Source organism: Ursus arctos, unplaced genomic scaffold (genome assembly GCF_023065955.2).
Source record: "Ursus arctos isolate Adak ecotype North America unplaced genomic scaffold, UrsArc2.0 scaffold_31, whole genome shotgun sequence".
Classification (NCBI taxonomy): Eukaryota; Metazoa; Chordata; class Mammalia; order Carnivora; family Ursidae; genus Ursus; species Ursus arctos.
This window is the reverse complement of record NW_026622997.1, coordinates 26606860-26623710: the sequence shown is the minus strand read 5'-3', so window position 1 is coordinate 26623710 and position 16851 is coordinate 26606860. Positions and strand designations below refer to the sequence as shown.

The following is a 16851-nucleotide window of genomic DNA, read 5'->3' as shown; positions in this document are numbered from 1 at the left end:
AGTTAAGATAACCTATGGAAAGTTGTTTGATGCAGTTCTAGGCATGGTATACACTAAAAAAAATTGGTTTGGTATCAGGAGAAAGATCTGGACTAAATATAGAGATTGATCATCATCAACAAAGTGCTGCTGATAATAAGTAACATCAAGTTGGATAAATGTGACCAGGGAGAGTGTTTGAGTTAAAGAGAAGAAGGCTGGGGTGGACTCCTGGGGGAAGAACCAACATTTAGGTGTGGGCTGAAGTATTTATTAGGCTAGGAAACTGGCAGTGGTCACAGAAGGATGGAGTTGGACAACATATTGCTGAACTCGGATGGAATTTCCAGCTACACATTCCATGTTTACTTTTCTTCACTATCATAGAGGATCATAAACCCCAAATATCTATTCCAGATTAACAGTATTTCTGGAACTTAGTCTCCCTAAGTCCAAAAGAGACTAGTACTAGAAAAAATCTGACTAGTATGTCAGATATTGTATAGGATATGTTTTGTAAGAAAGACCCAAGGTTAAAATGTGTATTTGTTTTAAAAAACCCTTTAATAGAAATCTGTTATGAAAATGAATAGAGCACATGGACATTATGTATCTCTTGTGATTTTGCATTGATACAAAAACATCTGGAGAAGGTTCAAGATGGCAGCCTCAGGAAGACCCTGAACTCACCACCTCCCACAGACACACCAAATCTACAACTACCTATAGAACAGTTGTCTCTGAAAGAGACCTGAAAATTACCTGAATATCTACTCCAAAACAAAGAATAAAAAGACCACATTGAGAATTCTAGGAGAGGCAGAGACACAGTCTTGACCAAAACCCCACTCCCAGTGCAGCTACCCACAAGATGTAGGGATCTTGCAAAAATGGAGCACATCCCTTGGGACCATGCTCTGGAGATGAGCCCTCCATAGGTCTGGCTTTGAAACCTGACAGGGCTTATGTCGAAGAGACCCAAACGGCTGTAGGAAACTGAGACTCTGCTCTCAAAGGGCTTGTGCACAGACTCGCTTGCCCTAGGACCCAGCGCAAAAGCAGCAGGTTGAAAGGTGCCCAGACTTGACATCAAGGGAACTCTCTCTTTATGCTCTAGCCCCACCTCCAGCTTTTCACACCATGGGATTGCTGGTTCTGCTCTTTTACTGGGCTCTTCGCTTTTGTTACACTTTGCATGTATGTATGTATGTATGTATTTATTTATTTATTTATGGTTTTATTTTTTTGACAGAGACACAGCCAGTGAGAGAGGGAACACAAGTAGGGGGAGTGGGAGAGGAAGAAGCAGGCTCCCAGCAGAGCAGGGAGCCCAATGCGGGGCTCGATCCCAGAATCCTGGGATTATGCCCTGAGCTGAAAGCAGATGCTTAACAACTGAGTCACCCAGGTGCCCCACTTCTTTGCATTTAAAGAGGTCCTATGGGGAAGAATTAGTGGGTGAGATAGACTCGCCCTACATCTGGGTCTCCTCTCTCCTGTCTGCCCACACACGGGCTCTCTGTCTGTGGAAGGTTTTTTCTTCTGCCTGCTGTGCCTCTGGGGGTGAAAGCCGCTATAGGTTTCTTCTCAGTTAGAAAGGGCTCATCCCTGTCTGATATTTAGTTCATTTAGACTTCTTTTTTTAGAAAATATGTTTATTTTTATTTTTTTAAAGATTTTATTTATTTGTCGGAGAGACAGAGCACATGGAGGGGGAGAAGCAGGCAGAGCAGGCAGAGGGAGAAGCAGACTCCACACTGAGCAGGAGCTTGATGCGGGGCTTGATCCCAGGACCCCGAGATCATGACCTGAGTCGAAGGCAGATGCTTAACCAACTGAGCCACCCAGGTGTCCCTTAAAAAGATTTTTATTTATTTGTTTTAGAGAGAGAAAGAGGGAGAGAGCATGAGCAGGGGTAAGGGGTAGAGGGAGAGGGAGAAGCAGGCTCCCCTTTGAACAGGGAGCCCAATGCGGGACTTGATCCTAGGACCCCAGGATCATGACCTGAGCTGAAGACAGACACTTAACTAACTGAGCCACCCAGGTGCCCCAGTTCATTTAGACTTCTTTGCATCCTACGTTCTTTGATGCATTAAAAAAAAAAAATTATAGGTTCCAGTTTAAGATGGTGACATAGGAAGATCCCAGTCTTTGTGGCTCCCACCTGGGGGACACCTCTTGACTGCCTGGTTCTGGAGGCCAAGGGACCTTGTGTTCCTGGTCCTGTGGGACTGTAATAATTGGTGTTACCCAGAAAGGAGCTTAAATCCCTATCTCACACCCCAATTCTTGCAGTTACTGATGGGAAACACTTCCATATTGCCTGGTTCCAGAAGCCAGTGGGGCTTACGCTTGTGGTTCCCACAGGACCATAACCAATGAAGAAAGAGTTCTTATACAGCTCCCATGCCCCCAGGACCAAGCAAGAGGCAGCAGATCCAGGAGCTCAGTCTTTCTGTGAGGGAGGCCTATAAGCTAATCATGATGGCAGCCTGAGGGGCAGGCTTCTAAATTATACATGCCGAGGGACTAACTGAGATCTTCTGGAGACCGTGGAAGGTGGGTGCTGTCTTCATGTTCTCCCTCTGCCATTCTCCCGAGCACCAGTGTGTCCTAGATAGGAGCTGGACTCACAGCTGGTACCCTGGTTTTTATGTCTAGAACCCTAATTTTTGTGACTGCTGCCCATGGGACCCTGCCAGATCTCCAGGCCAGTGGGGCTTATGTTTGCCATCCCTAAGGCTATATACAGAACTGTATATTTTTACATGCTTTTAAAAGCTGTTGCCTGAGGATCTAGATTCTAAAGAGCTTGAATCTAGGTGCTGAGAGCTTCTCCTTAGGGACACTGACAGGTCTTGGCACATCTTCAACTACTGGGAGCTCTTAAAAGTGTAATAGGCTGCTTGGGCAAGCTCAAAGGTTGGGAGGTGACAAAGGGCTGGGGCAGGGTTGAACAGTGCTTACCTGCTACACAAAGCCACTTCCTCAAGGCTGGGAGAGTTGGTTGTTTCGTATACTGTATGGAAACGAACACAGAGAGTCAAACAAAATGAAGAAGCTGAGGAATCCGTTCCAAATGACAGAATAGGATAAAACCTCAGGAAAAAAACCTTAATATGATGGAGCACTTCCACTTCTGGGTATTTTCCAAAGAAAATAAAAACATTAACTTGAAAAGAAATATGCATCCCCATATTTATTGCTGCATTATTTACAAGAGTCAAGATATGAAAACCACCTAAGTGTCCATCGATGTGTGATTGGATAAATATTGCGATATATACATTTATAATGGAATATTATTTGGCCATGAAATATTATTTAGCCAATGAATTCTTTCCATCTGTGACAACATGAATAGGTCTTAAGGGCCTCAGTTGCATTATGCTAAGTGAAATAAGTCGGAAAGAGAAAGACAAATACAATATGATCTCTCTTATATGTGCAATTAAAACAAAACAAAACAAGCTCATAGAGACAGAGTATAGATTGGTGGTTGTCAGAGGTGAGAAGGTGGGTAGGAGACATGGGTAAGGTGTCAAAAGATAAAAGAAGTTATATAGAAAGGATTGAGGTATAAAAAAGGGAAAGTACCTTTATAACATCCCCTCTACTTACTGTACTCCAGCCTACCCTCCAAGACTAACCACACTTAAAAATTTCACTCTGTGTTTGTGAGGGTGTGTGCTAGTCTGTGTTACAAGTACACGACATGGGATGTTTACACATAAAAAATTATGCTATTTAGCTTATCTTTCAGTTTTTGTTGTCACGTTGGGAACAATAGTCCCCTACAAACTTCTACCTCCTAACCCGAAGTGGAACTATCCTTTAGTTTACTTGAATATGGAAAAAAAACAAACAAACAACCTTTAAACATGGAAGAACAATCTGACACAGGCAGAGAGATGCATTTTATTTATCAAATTTATTAGAATTTACTTTCTCAGATATGAAAAGGGGAAATAGTGGTAGGGAAACGGTGTAATTTTTGTGTCTCTGAAGGATCTGTGTTAATCTGAAGGTTAGAATATGGCACAAGACTCATACTAATTGAGATGCAATGTAATGCCATTGATAGAAATCCAAGGAGAGAGTGAGTCAGCTGTTCTTTTGAGAAGTTTGGTTATTGTCCTCACCTCTTGTTACACAGCCTTCCCTTGCTGCACTGGAGTATCTCCATGATAAATGGTTTCATTCCATGAGGCTTAGGACGTATTCCCAACGTGAGCTATCCTCTGACAGAGGCATTTTCTGATTGTTAATTATCATATAAACCATCACCGCAGGACATGTACCATCACCGTCCATCAGGCATCTTGGCCAGTCTTCCACGTAAAAATTAGTAGGGGTGCCTGGGTGGCTCAGTCTGTTAAATGGCTATCTCTTGATGTCATCTCAGGTCATGATCTCGAGCCCCACATTGGGCTCTGTGTGCAGCAGGGAGTCTGCTTCAGGATTCTCTCTTTCCCTCTGCCCCTCCCCATGCTCGTTCGCTCTCTTTCTCTCTAAAACAAATACATAAATCTTTACAAAAATAGTAATATTGAAAAAAGGATAATTACTTAAAATATTTCTTTGGAACAATTCCTAGTTTGGACGTGTCTGCTTTATTGACTGTTAGGCAAGTTATTTTCAACTCTGATGTCTTCTATGAAAATGTTTGGCCCTTTTCTTCTCACTTATCAAAAAGTGGTGAAAATTGATGAAATATTTTGTAAAGGACTTTGTTCTCCTCTTTGATGCTGTTGTGCTGTCTTTGCAAAGTAGTAACAAAGTTTCCCCAAAGATCACCATTTGGAGAACCTGCTGTTTCTTAAATCCATACAATAAAAATAATAGAGTTGAAATTTCTTTGTGTGGGTTGGCATATATTTGGCAAATAAATGACTTTATTACATTTTTTCCTCTAAATGCCTAGGTTCATCTTTATTATGGACAGTCACAAAAACCAGATGTATTTTTAAAAAAGTTATTTAACATTGACTTTTAGAATTGTATAACGTATGTTTACAAGAGGTTGGCAGTCACTTGATTTTTGGGATGGTGCTCATTTAACAGCATCATTTTCTCAGGCCCTGAGACTAGTTTGATCGTCTTGGCCTGGATTTCGAGAAGTTTCAAGAGGTGATGAGTACTGAGATTTGAGGCAGGTGGATTCTCTGAAGCATTCAGCCTAACAGCCCTAGGGAGTGGCATTGCCTCTTGGTTAATTAGTTCATGGAGCCTCCCTTTGGGCTAGTTTAGCAGGATTATCCCTATTTTTTGCAGATTAAGAAAATGAGGTGTGAGGCATTGAATTGGTTCTCGTTGAAAGTGTTGGCAGTCAGTCCTGGAGCTCAGAATCGTAGACCTGTAGTCAATTACTCCACTTGTAGACTTTGGTGTTATTATTTCAAAGATATATTTTCAAAGCAATAACTTTGTTTTCACTGAGCTCATTTTTATAACAAACAGATTCATATTTTTTGAGTCTTGTAGGTTTTTACTTGAATTTGACCCAGCGGTGGTTATTGTCCTAAGTGTCATGTGGAATTTGATGAACTTGAGTTAAATCACATATCGACTTACTAGGTTCACATGAAGCATTGTGGGCTCTGAAAAAGTGTTTATTATGGCCATCTGTGACATAAACACAATCTAAAGAAGATAGAGACTAAGGGATATTTTGGAAAGCACCTGGGATTTGTATCCGGAGACCTGGTTCACCTCATTCTGCAGACACACTCTTTGATTTACGTCACTTTTGCAGCCTTTGGCTTTAGAACTAGTTTCTAGAAAAAATATGAGCCAGATATTTATTCAGTTCTCTGTCTCCCTACCTACTGACCTACCTATCTGTTCACCTAACTTCCACTCAGGGAATGACTCTTCTCTCTGATTAATTAGGCTTACTTACTTCTCGGTATCCAAATAAACTGGCTTTTCCGAGACAATGTTGAACCCAGTGAAGAATCCAGGCAAGAGGTCAGCTGTAAGCATGTCCCCCCATTACTTTGTGGTGGGTTCCCAACTGACCAAACCAATTAGGAGGATTATTAGTGTGCTGGGTCCAAAATGAAAGTTGGAGTTTTGAATTGATATGTTTTCATTTGATTTGGTCCCATAGTCCTAGATTCCACAACTAACACTGACCAGCCATTGATCAGTCACCAACAAAAGTCATTCCCTGGTACCCAGGGTCTGAGTGGGAGTACCTCACGTCCTATCCCTGGGTGTCCATCCCTCCCTAACTAGGTGTGTTGATATTTAACATTATACTCATATTTCAAATACTATATATTTTTAAAGGGCAAGGGAAATTGTATGGGCTAATAAGGAAATTTACAAATTTTAGAGACCTAATTGATTATTATGTTTTCTGTTATCTAAAGCCATAATTCTCTACATTAGTACCAGGTGACCAGTCCCTCATCTCTGAAAAGCGTTATGGAAAAACTTCCCTTACATGCAGTTGATTTGGTTTATTTTTGTGTGTGTGATTGAAGTTATTATTTGAAATGCCGATTAAAAAAATGCACTGTAAATTAAAAATAGTACCTTTTCCAAAAACTTTCAGTTGTTTTATACAATGGCCTTACTTTTTTTTTCAATTCAGATATATTACTTGGATTATTTTTTCAGTTTCTATTATTAGTATATTTGAAAACAACCTAGTTAATTTAATTATAATGACTCAAAGAAATATATATTTAAGGTTAATCTTCAGTTTACCTGGTTAATCATGAACATTTGGGGAAACTTTTTGCCATGCTGAACGAGGAAAACAATTATTATTCAAAACAAGTGGTTTGATTTAGTGCCAGTAACAACTTATACACTCAGAATTATATAATTAAGTCATGCATTTATGAATTTATGTTATGTTTATAGGTATGTATGCTCTAAAGAAAAATAGCACGTTTTAGCCAATTTAACAAGAATTGTGAAGTTATTTGTTTATATAATATGTTCACCTTCACCTTTAATTCAAGAATCCAATAGGAAGGTCTTAAATAATCAAAGTCAAGAGGCAAGACACTGGAGCAGAATTACTAGAGTGTGAGGTATGTGCTCAGTACAGTACTAGGGAGTACTGAGGGTAGCACCAAAGGGACGCAGTAGGGACAAGCAATTGAAAATCAAATAAATAAAATGTGTCATGTGTCAGATATGGTAAGTGCTATGGGAAAATCAGCAGGGAAGGGTGTTGGGGAGCCAGGGATGTGGCAGCAGCTTTAAGACAAGCAGAAGATTAACGGATCCAGTACAGGTAGCTGGAGACAACCCCAAGGTGGAGGTTAGCTTTATAAAGGGCTCAGGTTCCACTGGAGACAGGCAGAAAGGAGAAAAGTGGCGAAGAGGAAGATGAGGAGGGTTGTAAAGGGAAGGGAGCTCTGGGGGCTTCATGCCTGTTGGCCCCCATTTCCTTATGTTTGGAAAGAAGTGATCTGCTGAGAGTGAGTGTGTCTGCAGTGGAATTTTAGAGTGCAGCGTGAGGGGTAGAGATTCAGGAAAAAAACCCATAAATAGTTGAGTAGGGAGGAGAGGGCTGCTGGAAGCCCAAACCTGGCCTCAGGTGAAGGGGCCCTGGGGGGGCCTTGAGCTTCTTGCCACTGGCCCTGGAAAGCCTGGAAGTAAAGGCTTGGGAAAGTGGGCTGATGGAGAAGGGAGAAGTGGAATCCGTGGGGAAAATGGGATGGGGTCATGTGTCTGGGGGGTGGGGCTAGATGGGGTCACGTGCCTTGGGGACAGCGTGCCTAGATTCAGCCCCAGAGAGGAGTTCCAGATTTTGTAAGATTACTTTGTTCCTGTGTTAGGGAAAGCAGTGTTTAAAATGTTGCCTTAAAATTCTCAGGACAGGCCCGATTGTGGGCACAGATCATGAGCAGTAAGCCAGGGGTTAAGGGAAATTTTTTTTGAGAGCTTTGTTAAGGGCCTGCGATATTGCTAGAAAGTGGGCCCAGAGTGTTTTGTAATTGGGGAAAAAAGCGCAAGATTTTAACAAAGGCGCAACAGGTCTCAGCCCGTCCCTGAAAACCTGTAGTTTTAACTCCTAGAAAAAAAAGAGAGAACCTCACAGATGCTCAGTGACGTGCATTTCTTTGCTTTTCTAAAGGTGAAGCCGGTAATGCACAGCAGGATCAACGTGTCCGCTCGCTTTCGAAAACCCCTTCAGGAGCCCTGCACCATCTTGTAAGTGGAAGACTTTTACCTGAAGTTGGAAGGTTGCTTTCCTTGTGGTTTGGAATTTGTTTTGTAGCTTTAAAAGTATAACTGTTACAAATGGCATGGCTGCCTGGTTTTGTTTTGTTTTGTTTTTCTAGCTTGATTGCAAATGGAGACCTCATAAGTCCGGCTTCTCGCCTCCTCATCCCCAGAAAAACCTTGAATCAGTGGGATCACGTGCTACAAATGGTCACGGAAAAAGTAACTCTGAGGAGTGGGGCTGTCCACAGGTATGCCAAAGTCATCTTCCCTGGGGGCATGGGTTTCAGAAGCGTTCAGGAGAATCCCACCATGCTCAGGAGTCACTGGTCCCCAGTCTGGCTCCAGAGCCTGTACTCTTAACCACTAAACTGTTCTCAAAATAAATGCCACAAATTTATCATTCATTATATATGAACTATCTGTATCACCATTGCATGTTTATCTTATTGATTTATAGACACTCTTTACATATTAGGGCATCTGGCCCTGTCTCCCATGAGTTTTAAATATGTTTCCAGTTAGTATTTTTGATTCTTTATTATTATTATTTTTTTGTATACAGTTAAGTTGAATTTTGGTACAGTCAAATTTTCAGTCTTTTCTTGTGATCATTAAGTTTTGTGACTAGCTTAGCTTTTCCTCATTCCAAGATTATAAAAATATTCTGCAGTGTTTTCGTCTTATACTTTTAAATTTCATTTAAACCTTTGATCCTTCTGGATTTATTTTGGTGTCAAGAGTGAAGGCAGATCTTAAAAGTTCTTTCTTTATTCTTTTAGATATACAGTTGTGTCTTTTGACAGATACATAAATGTAAACCGACTCAATAAATAATATAAAGCACCCAAAGATATATACAGTTGCATGCCCAGATATACCTGTTGATATGCATAGTGATTTGAACAAATTCACTCATAGAAATAAAATATATGCAAGTATAAATACAAAATGAATATATATGTTCCCCCACCCCCACTCCAATATTTGAATACTTGGAGAAACTTAATTCTCAGTATAATGCCAGATATGAGTGAGATGTGGTTGCCGGTCATTTGGGACATGCACATTTTCCTTTAACAGAGCTTTAAAAAGTCTTATGGTTGGACCCTCCCTGTGCCTCAGTATGTTTATATATCAGAGGCATCCCATTAAAACTGGCTCAACTCCCCATTTATGTCTTGCCCTTTGTGAAAAAGGAAGAAAGCAGGTCAACCAAAGTCCTATAAATGAAGGCTAAAATCATGGGTTTGAATTTATTCAGTACGCTTAACTACCTGCAGAGGAAACCAGTCAAATCTTGGCTATTTCCGGATCCACAGTGATGCTCTTTTTTAATTTCAAGCCATAAAAGTTCACTATGGACTCAGATCTCCCTGTTTTGAAGGAAAATGAATATGGGATCCAGGCCAGGGGTTCTCAGCCTGGGACGATCTTGCCTCTAGGGGACATTTGGCAGCATCCAGTCATTTTTGGTAGTCGCGGCTGGGGATGGGATGGCTACCACTACCATCTACTGGGTAGAGGCCAAGCTGTTAGCTTCCTACAGTTAGTTTACAGGCAGGCTCCCACCCCTCCCTTCAGCTCCAACAATTATCAGATCCAGAATGCCAATAGCACCATTGTTCAGAAACCCTGGTCTAGGTTAAGGAGGGAAAACCAGAAAATCTGGATTAAGTGTTGATAATTAGACTCGCAGGGATAGATTTACAGGGTTATAAAGAAGGAACATCTTTATATTAAATCAACCCAAACACATTTCAGGGTTTTTGTGGCTGTTTTCTATGTACTTCTTGGCTCCTTTTGATATGGCCATTTACATCATCGGTGAAGAAGCAGACAGATCAGTGTCTTTCCTTTTTTTCCTTTGCAGATGCCACTAACCTTTATTAGGTAATATAAGAAGTCTGAGAGGTTTTTTTTTAATGATTTTCTTGAACTCCTTCCAGTCACGAACTCTGGTTTATAACCTTCAAAAGTAGGCATTGCCTTTCTCGTGTTGTTTTCTAATAGTCTGCTATTTCTTGTTTTTTAAAAAAAAAAAATTATGTGGATACTTTAAATCGTCTAGTAAAGTTTTCACTGTTCTTTTAATAAGTAACATATTCATGTTGTCACTTGTAGCAGCAGTTCTACAGTAAAGGGAGGTCCTTGTGAAATCCCTTGATTCTGGGAAGCTGAGGGGAGGCAAGGAAAAAAAAAGGAAGAGGCACGAATGCTATGCGGTTCTGCATCATTAAGCCTCGCCGTGGGCCCCTTTTTCTCTTGTTCTCTGACCCCGTTCTGTGTGTGTTTGGCTGTACTGTTTTGGCTGAGGGCTCTTGCACAGAATGCAGTAAGTTTGTCAACCTGACAAATACATTAAGAAAAGAAACTGTAAACATGCTCACAAAATAGAAATAGAAGATTCGATCTTCAGCGGGCGCTGAGCTCCATTTAAAGCACCACATTCGGGCACCTGGGGGGCTCAGTCTGTTCAGTGCCTGCCTTCGGCTCAGGTCACGATCCCCGGGTCCTGGGATCGAGTCCCGCACCGGGCTCCTTGCTCTGCGGGGAGCCTGCTTCTCCCTCTGCCTCCCTCCCTCTCTCTCTCTCATGAATAAAGAGAATCTCAAAAAAGTGATAATAATAAAAATAAAGCACTACGTTCTGTGCGAGTCAGTGCTTTCCATCTGAAATCTCACTCGGGCAGCAGGAGAGGATTCTTCTGTTGGGTACATGGGTTTATTGGGATGAAGTGCCTGTACAGAGAGGGGGTAACTGTCTCTATGTTGTAACACTGGCATTTAGTCAAATCTAATGACTTTGAGGTGTTTCGGATTCAATAGTTAGAATAGTAACAAATGAGCAGCTTAAGAGAGGAATGTTTTTATTGAACTTTGTAATTTTAAGTGGCTCTTTCATGCTCGTTAAAATTTTAACTGTGGGCATTCATGTTTCGGCAGACTTTACACATTAGAAGGAAAACTTGTCGAGAGCGGGGCCGAGTTGGAGAATGGGCAGTTTTATGTGGCCGTCGGCAGAGATAAATTTAAGAAATTGGCTTACAGTGAATTACTTTTTGACAAGTCCACCATGAGAAGGTCCTATGGGTAAGTGTTCATCCTCATTCACGTCTCCTATTTTAGTTATCACTTGAAATAACATTGAGTCTTATGCTGACCACTGGTATGTCTTCTATAATCTCGCCCATCAGTTAGAATAGAAAGCATGTGTCATACATATTGACTTGATTTTTTTTTTTTTTTGCCATGACTGGAGATTGGAGGTTTGTTTTCTTTTTTTTTTTTTTGCACGAAAATATAATTTGGGGGGATCTATGAAAGGTTATATAGCATTTTTTAACCATTCACTTATGAATTTTTAGTAAATATAAAGATTTATTTTTGTGAAGAAGATACTATATTGCATACATCGTTCGAAGTTTAATAATGTCTCTGCTGGTTAGCTTGACCAAATAATTTTCAGTTGGTGCATATACAAACATCTACAAGTGTTAAAAACAATATTTTATATGCCTTTTAATGATAATAAAAACAATATAATTCTCCTTAGGCAAGTAAGTAGAGCAGCAATAGAGACTATAATTATTACATGTAAAATTTTAAAGATTACACTTTTAATTACAGTGCACTGTGACCCTTTTTTTCTCTATAAAATGTCCTGTATTTGTGACAGATGCCTTATTTCAGCTGAGTAGAGGGCCAGCAAAGACACACATGCAAAGCCCTGGCCCCCAGCAGATGCAGGCACCCCCTGGCTTGCTCATGGTGTGGCTTTTTAACACCTGTGCTGCTTTTCCCAGACATTCTGTGGCCACTTAGCTCTCAGAACCTGACTTTTCGTGGCTGTCCTCGCTGGGCTGTGTGTTACTTGCACAGAGATAGCAGAAGGTCACCAATTTGTTCTTCACTAATTTGCAGTTTGTGAAGCTTGATGGAGCGGGCGGCTGAGGGTTTCCAAATAAGTGAGGGATGAAAGGGACTTTCAGGGCGGTGTTTGGAGTGGGTTTTCCAAGCACTTTAGAATTATTTACCAGCAGACTTATTGACAACCATCCTTAGCCATCCATGACGTCAAATTCTTCACAGTCTCTGCTGAGTGACACTGGATTCACTTGCTGTGGGCTAACGTGTTCTTAAGTGAGAAGTCTGTAGCTCATGGTGGCCTCTCTCCGACAAATTAGACACACCTTCATCTATGTGTGGTCTTCTTTTCAGAGGGGGTCATTGGGTTCCAAGCTAGGTCACTTCCTACCATCTGTGGAACAGCATTCCTACAGCCAAAGAGAATTTCTATTTTTTATTGAGAATGACCAGCCTAGAAGCCCCCTGGTTATAAATTCTAGTAGTTTTTGCCATTCTGAGCTTCTGACATAGACACTGCAGATATTAGGAAAACAATAGACATTTACTGTTTTTGACTCAATCTGGCAAAGCCATCACTCAGTTTGGGCAACGACTTTTTGAAATACATCCAGAAGGTTTGGGGATTTGAATAAAAATGCAACAAAAAAAAATTTAAGGTGGTACTAAAAGTTTATAGGCAGCATCGATGAAAATAGTTCAACATTAAATATTAAAGATCTTTTGGAATGGAATTTAGTAATTTTATGGTTGGTCTGTGTGAAAGCAGGAAAGTATATGGTACTTTTTGTGAAGCACGCGTGTCCCTTAAACAGTTGACTTGCAGGTTGGGACGACAAGGTGGGATGACAGTTATCTTGCATTATGTATTATTTGTCAATAACGTTCAGATTTCTTAATTGCGATTTGTTTCCGCAGTCAGAAAGCTTCTTCACTACCTCCTATTGTAGGATCCAGAAAGTCTAAAGGGAGTGTAAGTATCAGATGCTTTACTCATTAATGTTCTCTATTTCTATACGATACGGAGAGGCTGTCCTCTGGGTTTCAATTAAATTTGAAGACATAAAACTGAGCTGCCTTGTGGTATCTGAGCAATTATGTGAAACAACGCTAGAACATTAACGTTGCAGTTAAAGTCTTCAGAGTGAACTAACATTTTAAAAACAGAGGTTCCAAAGTAGGTGTCTTTTTCCTTGTGTATAGACCTGAGGTAACTTCTCTCACAGCTGAAATCTGGGCAACGATGCATAAAAGTAGAGGAAAGGCTGGATTAGGTCACATTAGTGGTCTGCTCAGTCTGGTTTTCTATGTCTGACTAAAAGAAGGAAGGTTTTGTAAAAAAAAAAAAAAAAAAAAAAAAGCAATCCTCAAGTTATCTTCCTTTAAAAGATTGGGAGTCACTCTACCTCGTTCCCTCTCAGAATTTTTTCCGTCTGTGATTGGTCCAAGTGTTTGTTAACTCAGCGAATGTCCCTCAGTACCTCTCCCGGGGGAGCTGTGGTGAACGTTTACTAGGTGGCTCCGTGCCCTGTTTGTATTTTCGGGCCTTACCCCCTCGCAGGGAGGGGTGCGATGCCAGGCCGGAGGTCTACTCTGACAGGTTTTTTCTGGCGGAGGCTTCTCTCTCTGCCCCTTTGGCTGAGCTGCCTGACCCGCAGTGATCAGAGTTGGTTTGACGTGTCCCCCGGTCTGCACACTGCCCCCTGACTTAACTAAGAATTCTTCTGTTGGTATTTTGTGACAGAAACGATGGCTGGGCGATGATATGTCTCCTGATGATGATTTAGGTTCCCCCTCCTTCAACCTTTTTGTCTGTCATGCAACATTCTTTGGAAAAACAAAAAAGGAGAAATACTTTTGTGTGATGTAATGCTGAACTCAGCCCAACAAACAACAGATCTTTATCACCCACTCGTTAGCTGAGGCCCTTACACTGTTCACGACAAAGCTTTTGCTCCCAGGAAACGTACAATCTAGTTGAAGTGGAGAACAGAGCCCGAAAAGGTGACTGACGAGCAAACGCTGAACAGCGAGTACGCGGTGAGGTCGGTAAACGCGAGGCGGAGGGAGTGTGTGTTCGCCAAAGTACACGAAGGAAGTCGCGTGTGAGCACTGCCTCTGAGGGCTGTTTGCGACAGATGAAGGTTGATGAGGGGGAGGGGCTTCAGATGGAGAGGATGGTGTGAGAAAGGAGCCCCGATGTGCTCCCCGAGGGCAATAATGCAGGCTGTGATCTGCACTTAACGGGAAGGGGCATTCCGCGCAGACAGTAGGAGGAGCACATCCCAAGGCTCCCTTGAGTCCAGATGGCCCGTCCGGTGGGAGCTCACGCTCATGACTGCGGGGCACAGGGAGTCCCTCCGGCTGACTGGAGCGGAGGACGCATCACGCGTGGAGGCTGGAAAGCCTGGAGGGTAGGTGGTGGCAGTTTCAGATGGCCTTGAATGTCAATCAAGAGGCTAGTCCTTATCCTTGAGTAGAGGGCAGCTCACGAACCGAGAAGTGAGAATGTGAACCCAAGTCCATTCTAGGAAGGGCGGATCTTTTTCTGTGGGGGAAGACTTAACGTGGTGAGAGGCCATGCATGAGAGACGTCTGTTATGCGGCCATTGCAGGCCGGAACCTTGGCATCAGGTGGAAAGAGCTAGGCTAGGAAGGTGCCTGTTGCTCTTGAACACATGGAAGACCTTCTTGGTGGCGGGACACAGGGGCTTAATGCAGAGGTTGGAGCCAGAGATAACTGCAAGTTCTTGAGTTTGGATGGCCCAGAAAATGGTGCGACTCTGGCCAAGAAGAGGGCGGTCAGAGGAAATAATGACCTGCCTAGTTTCAAACTTACTGAGTTGGAAGAGTCATCACGAAATCTATTGGAAAGTGTTCAGCAAGCAGCTGTAACTGGTGGAGACCTAGGCCTGAGGAGGATCTGAGGCCCAGATTGCAAGTTCATCCGCAGAGCCGTCCTAGCTGGAGAGCAGATCCGTCGTCGCTCTGCTGTTCCTTCCTGGCACTGGGCCCAGCCCGGCGGGGGTTGGGGGGGCAGCTCTTCTCCTGCTGTCGAGTAGGAGCCTGGAGACAGTGCTCACACACCACAGAGGACCTGCCCCGAGGCAGCCTGACTGCACATGTCTACACAGGAGGAGGAAAGAGAATGTTCCAGTGGCTCAAAGATAGATATTAGTCACTACCAAAGCTAAATAAAACCCACGAATTTAGGGTTTGGAGATTTTGTCCTCTTGCTCTTCTTCAGGATTTTGGGGCAGAGTCTCCCTGTCTACCAGGTATGTGTGGGCTGATCGATTCCCACGATGCCTCTGGAAGAGTAGTCGTCAAACAGAGACCCAGGGGACTTCGTAAGTGACCCTAGGCCAGCTGGGAAAGTTGGTGTCAGAACCAAGACCATAACTCAACTCTTTGCATTCACAATTACCAGACTTTTGTAATTACAGGCTTATTATTATTATTTTTTTAAATATGATCTAGCATCATGAGAAATTCTTTTTTTTTTATTTTAATTTTAATTTTTTTAATTTTTATTTTTCTTTAAGATTTTATTTATTTATTCGACAGAGATAGAGACAGCCAGCGAGAGAGGGAACACAAGCAGGGGGAGTGGGAGAGGAAGAAGCAGGCTCATAGCGGAGGAGCCTGATGTGGGGCTCGATCCCAGAACGCCGGGATCACGCCCTGAGCTGACGGCAGACGCTTAACCGCTGTGCCACCCAGGCGCCCCTAATTACAGGCTTATTATTCTGAAGTTTGGAATGTCTAAATTTTTTATTAAAAACGTGCGATGTGTTTCCTGCTTTAAAATTCATGGGCAAGAGGCACATCCATGCAGTTTTCTTACTTGCTTGCTTGCTTGCTTGGGAGTGATTTAGAATCTGTGGTGTGAATGCTGGTTCATCTAATGGTAAATGGAGTTTCCTGCGTATGTGGAATGGAGCAGAGCCCCAGGGAGATGGAGATGAGCAAAAAAGACAGGGTGCTCTGAGCTCAAGGTACGCCAGGGGGAGAACAAGTTTAAACTAACAATTCCAGAAATCAGTATATAACAAGGTGCGGTAGGAATGAAAGAAAAGTACAGAGCGATATGCGACAATGAAAGGAGAACCTGTTCAGGCAGGTAGGTCAGGACTGGTCTTCTCTGGGGAAGTGACCTTGGAGGAAAGACTCAACGTCATGACATGCTTCCATCTCATAGAAAGCAGAGTCAAAATTACATGTCCACTTAGAAATATAAAATGATGGTAGAGTTTACCTCTTTCCACAACACTCCAAAAGCATCTGCCCACCTGCTCGTTCAGTTAGCCATTTGACACACACTAATTGAGCAGTTATTAATGTGCCAGGAGCCACCTAAAGGACCAGCTCACAGGCCAACAGATAGGTTTCAGACCTCATGGCACTTTCCTTTTAGTGTTTGTGTGTGTGTGTGTGGAGGGGAGATGGAGCAGGAGGATGGGGTAGACAATCAACCTCTAAACAAATGTATACATAATTTCACATGGTGCTAAGCACGAGAGGGAAGATAAAATGTAGCAAAGCACGAATTGATAGAAAATTCTCTGAGAGCTTAATGACTAAAGGAGCCAGTCCTGCAAGGCAGGGCAGGACCAGAAAGAGCCTCTGTGGCAGAGGCAACGTTCACAAAGGCCTTTGGTGAAGAGCCTGGCATCTTGGCATGTGAGGAAGGCAGGAAGAGGGCCAGAGTGGTCTGAGATGAGCTTGGAGAGGCACGTAGGGCCAGGCTGTGGACGCTGTGCTAGGAGCTGGATTTTATTCCTTGATGGGACAACATCTGAGGCTTAGAAGAAAA

The 16851-nt window shown here is 42.5% G+C and overlaps 1 protein-coding gene across 1 annotated transcript in view; it reads left to right on the top strand.

Moving 5' to 3' along the window:
• The window catches only part of DCDC2 (doublecortin domain containing 2), a 139310-nt gene that overhangs the window by 33468 nt on the left and 88991 nt on the right, over positions 1-16851 (top strand). Inside the window, exons 4-7 of the mRNA XM_026511581.4 lie at positions 8081-8157; positions 8289-8420; positions 11115-11261; positions 12954-13008. Of these exons, the coding sequence (XP_026367366.2) occupies positions 8081-8157; positions 8289-8420; positions 11115-11261; positions 12954-13008 (411 nt within the window). The remainder of the gene's footprint in view (positions 1-8080; positions 8158-8288; positions 8421-11114; positions 11262-12953; positions 13009-16851) is intronic.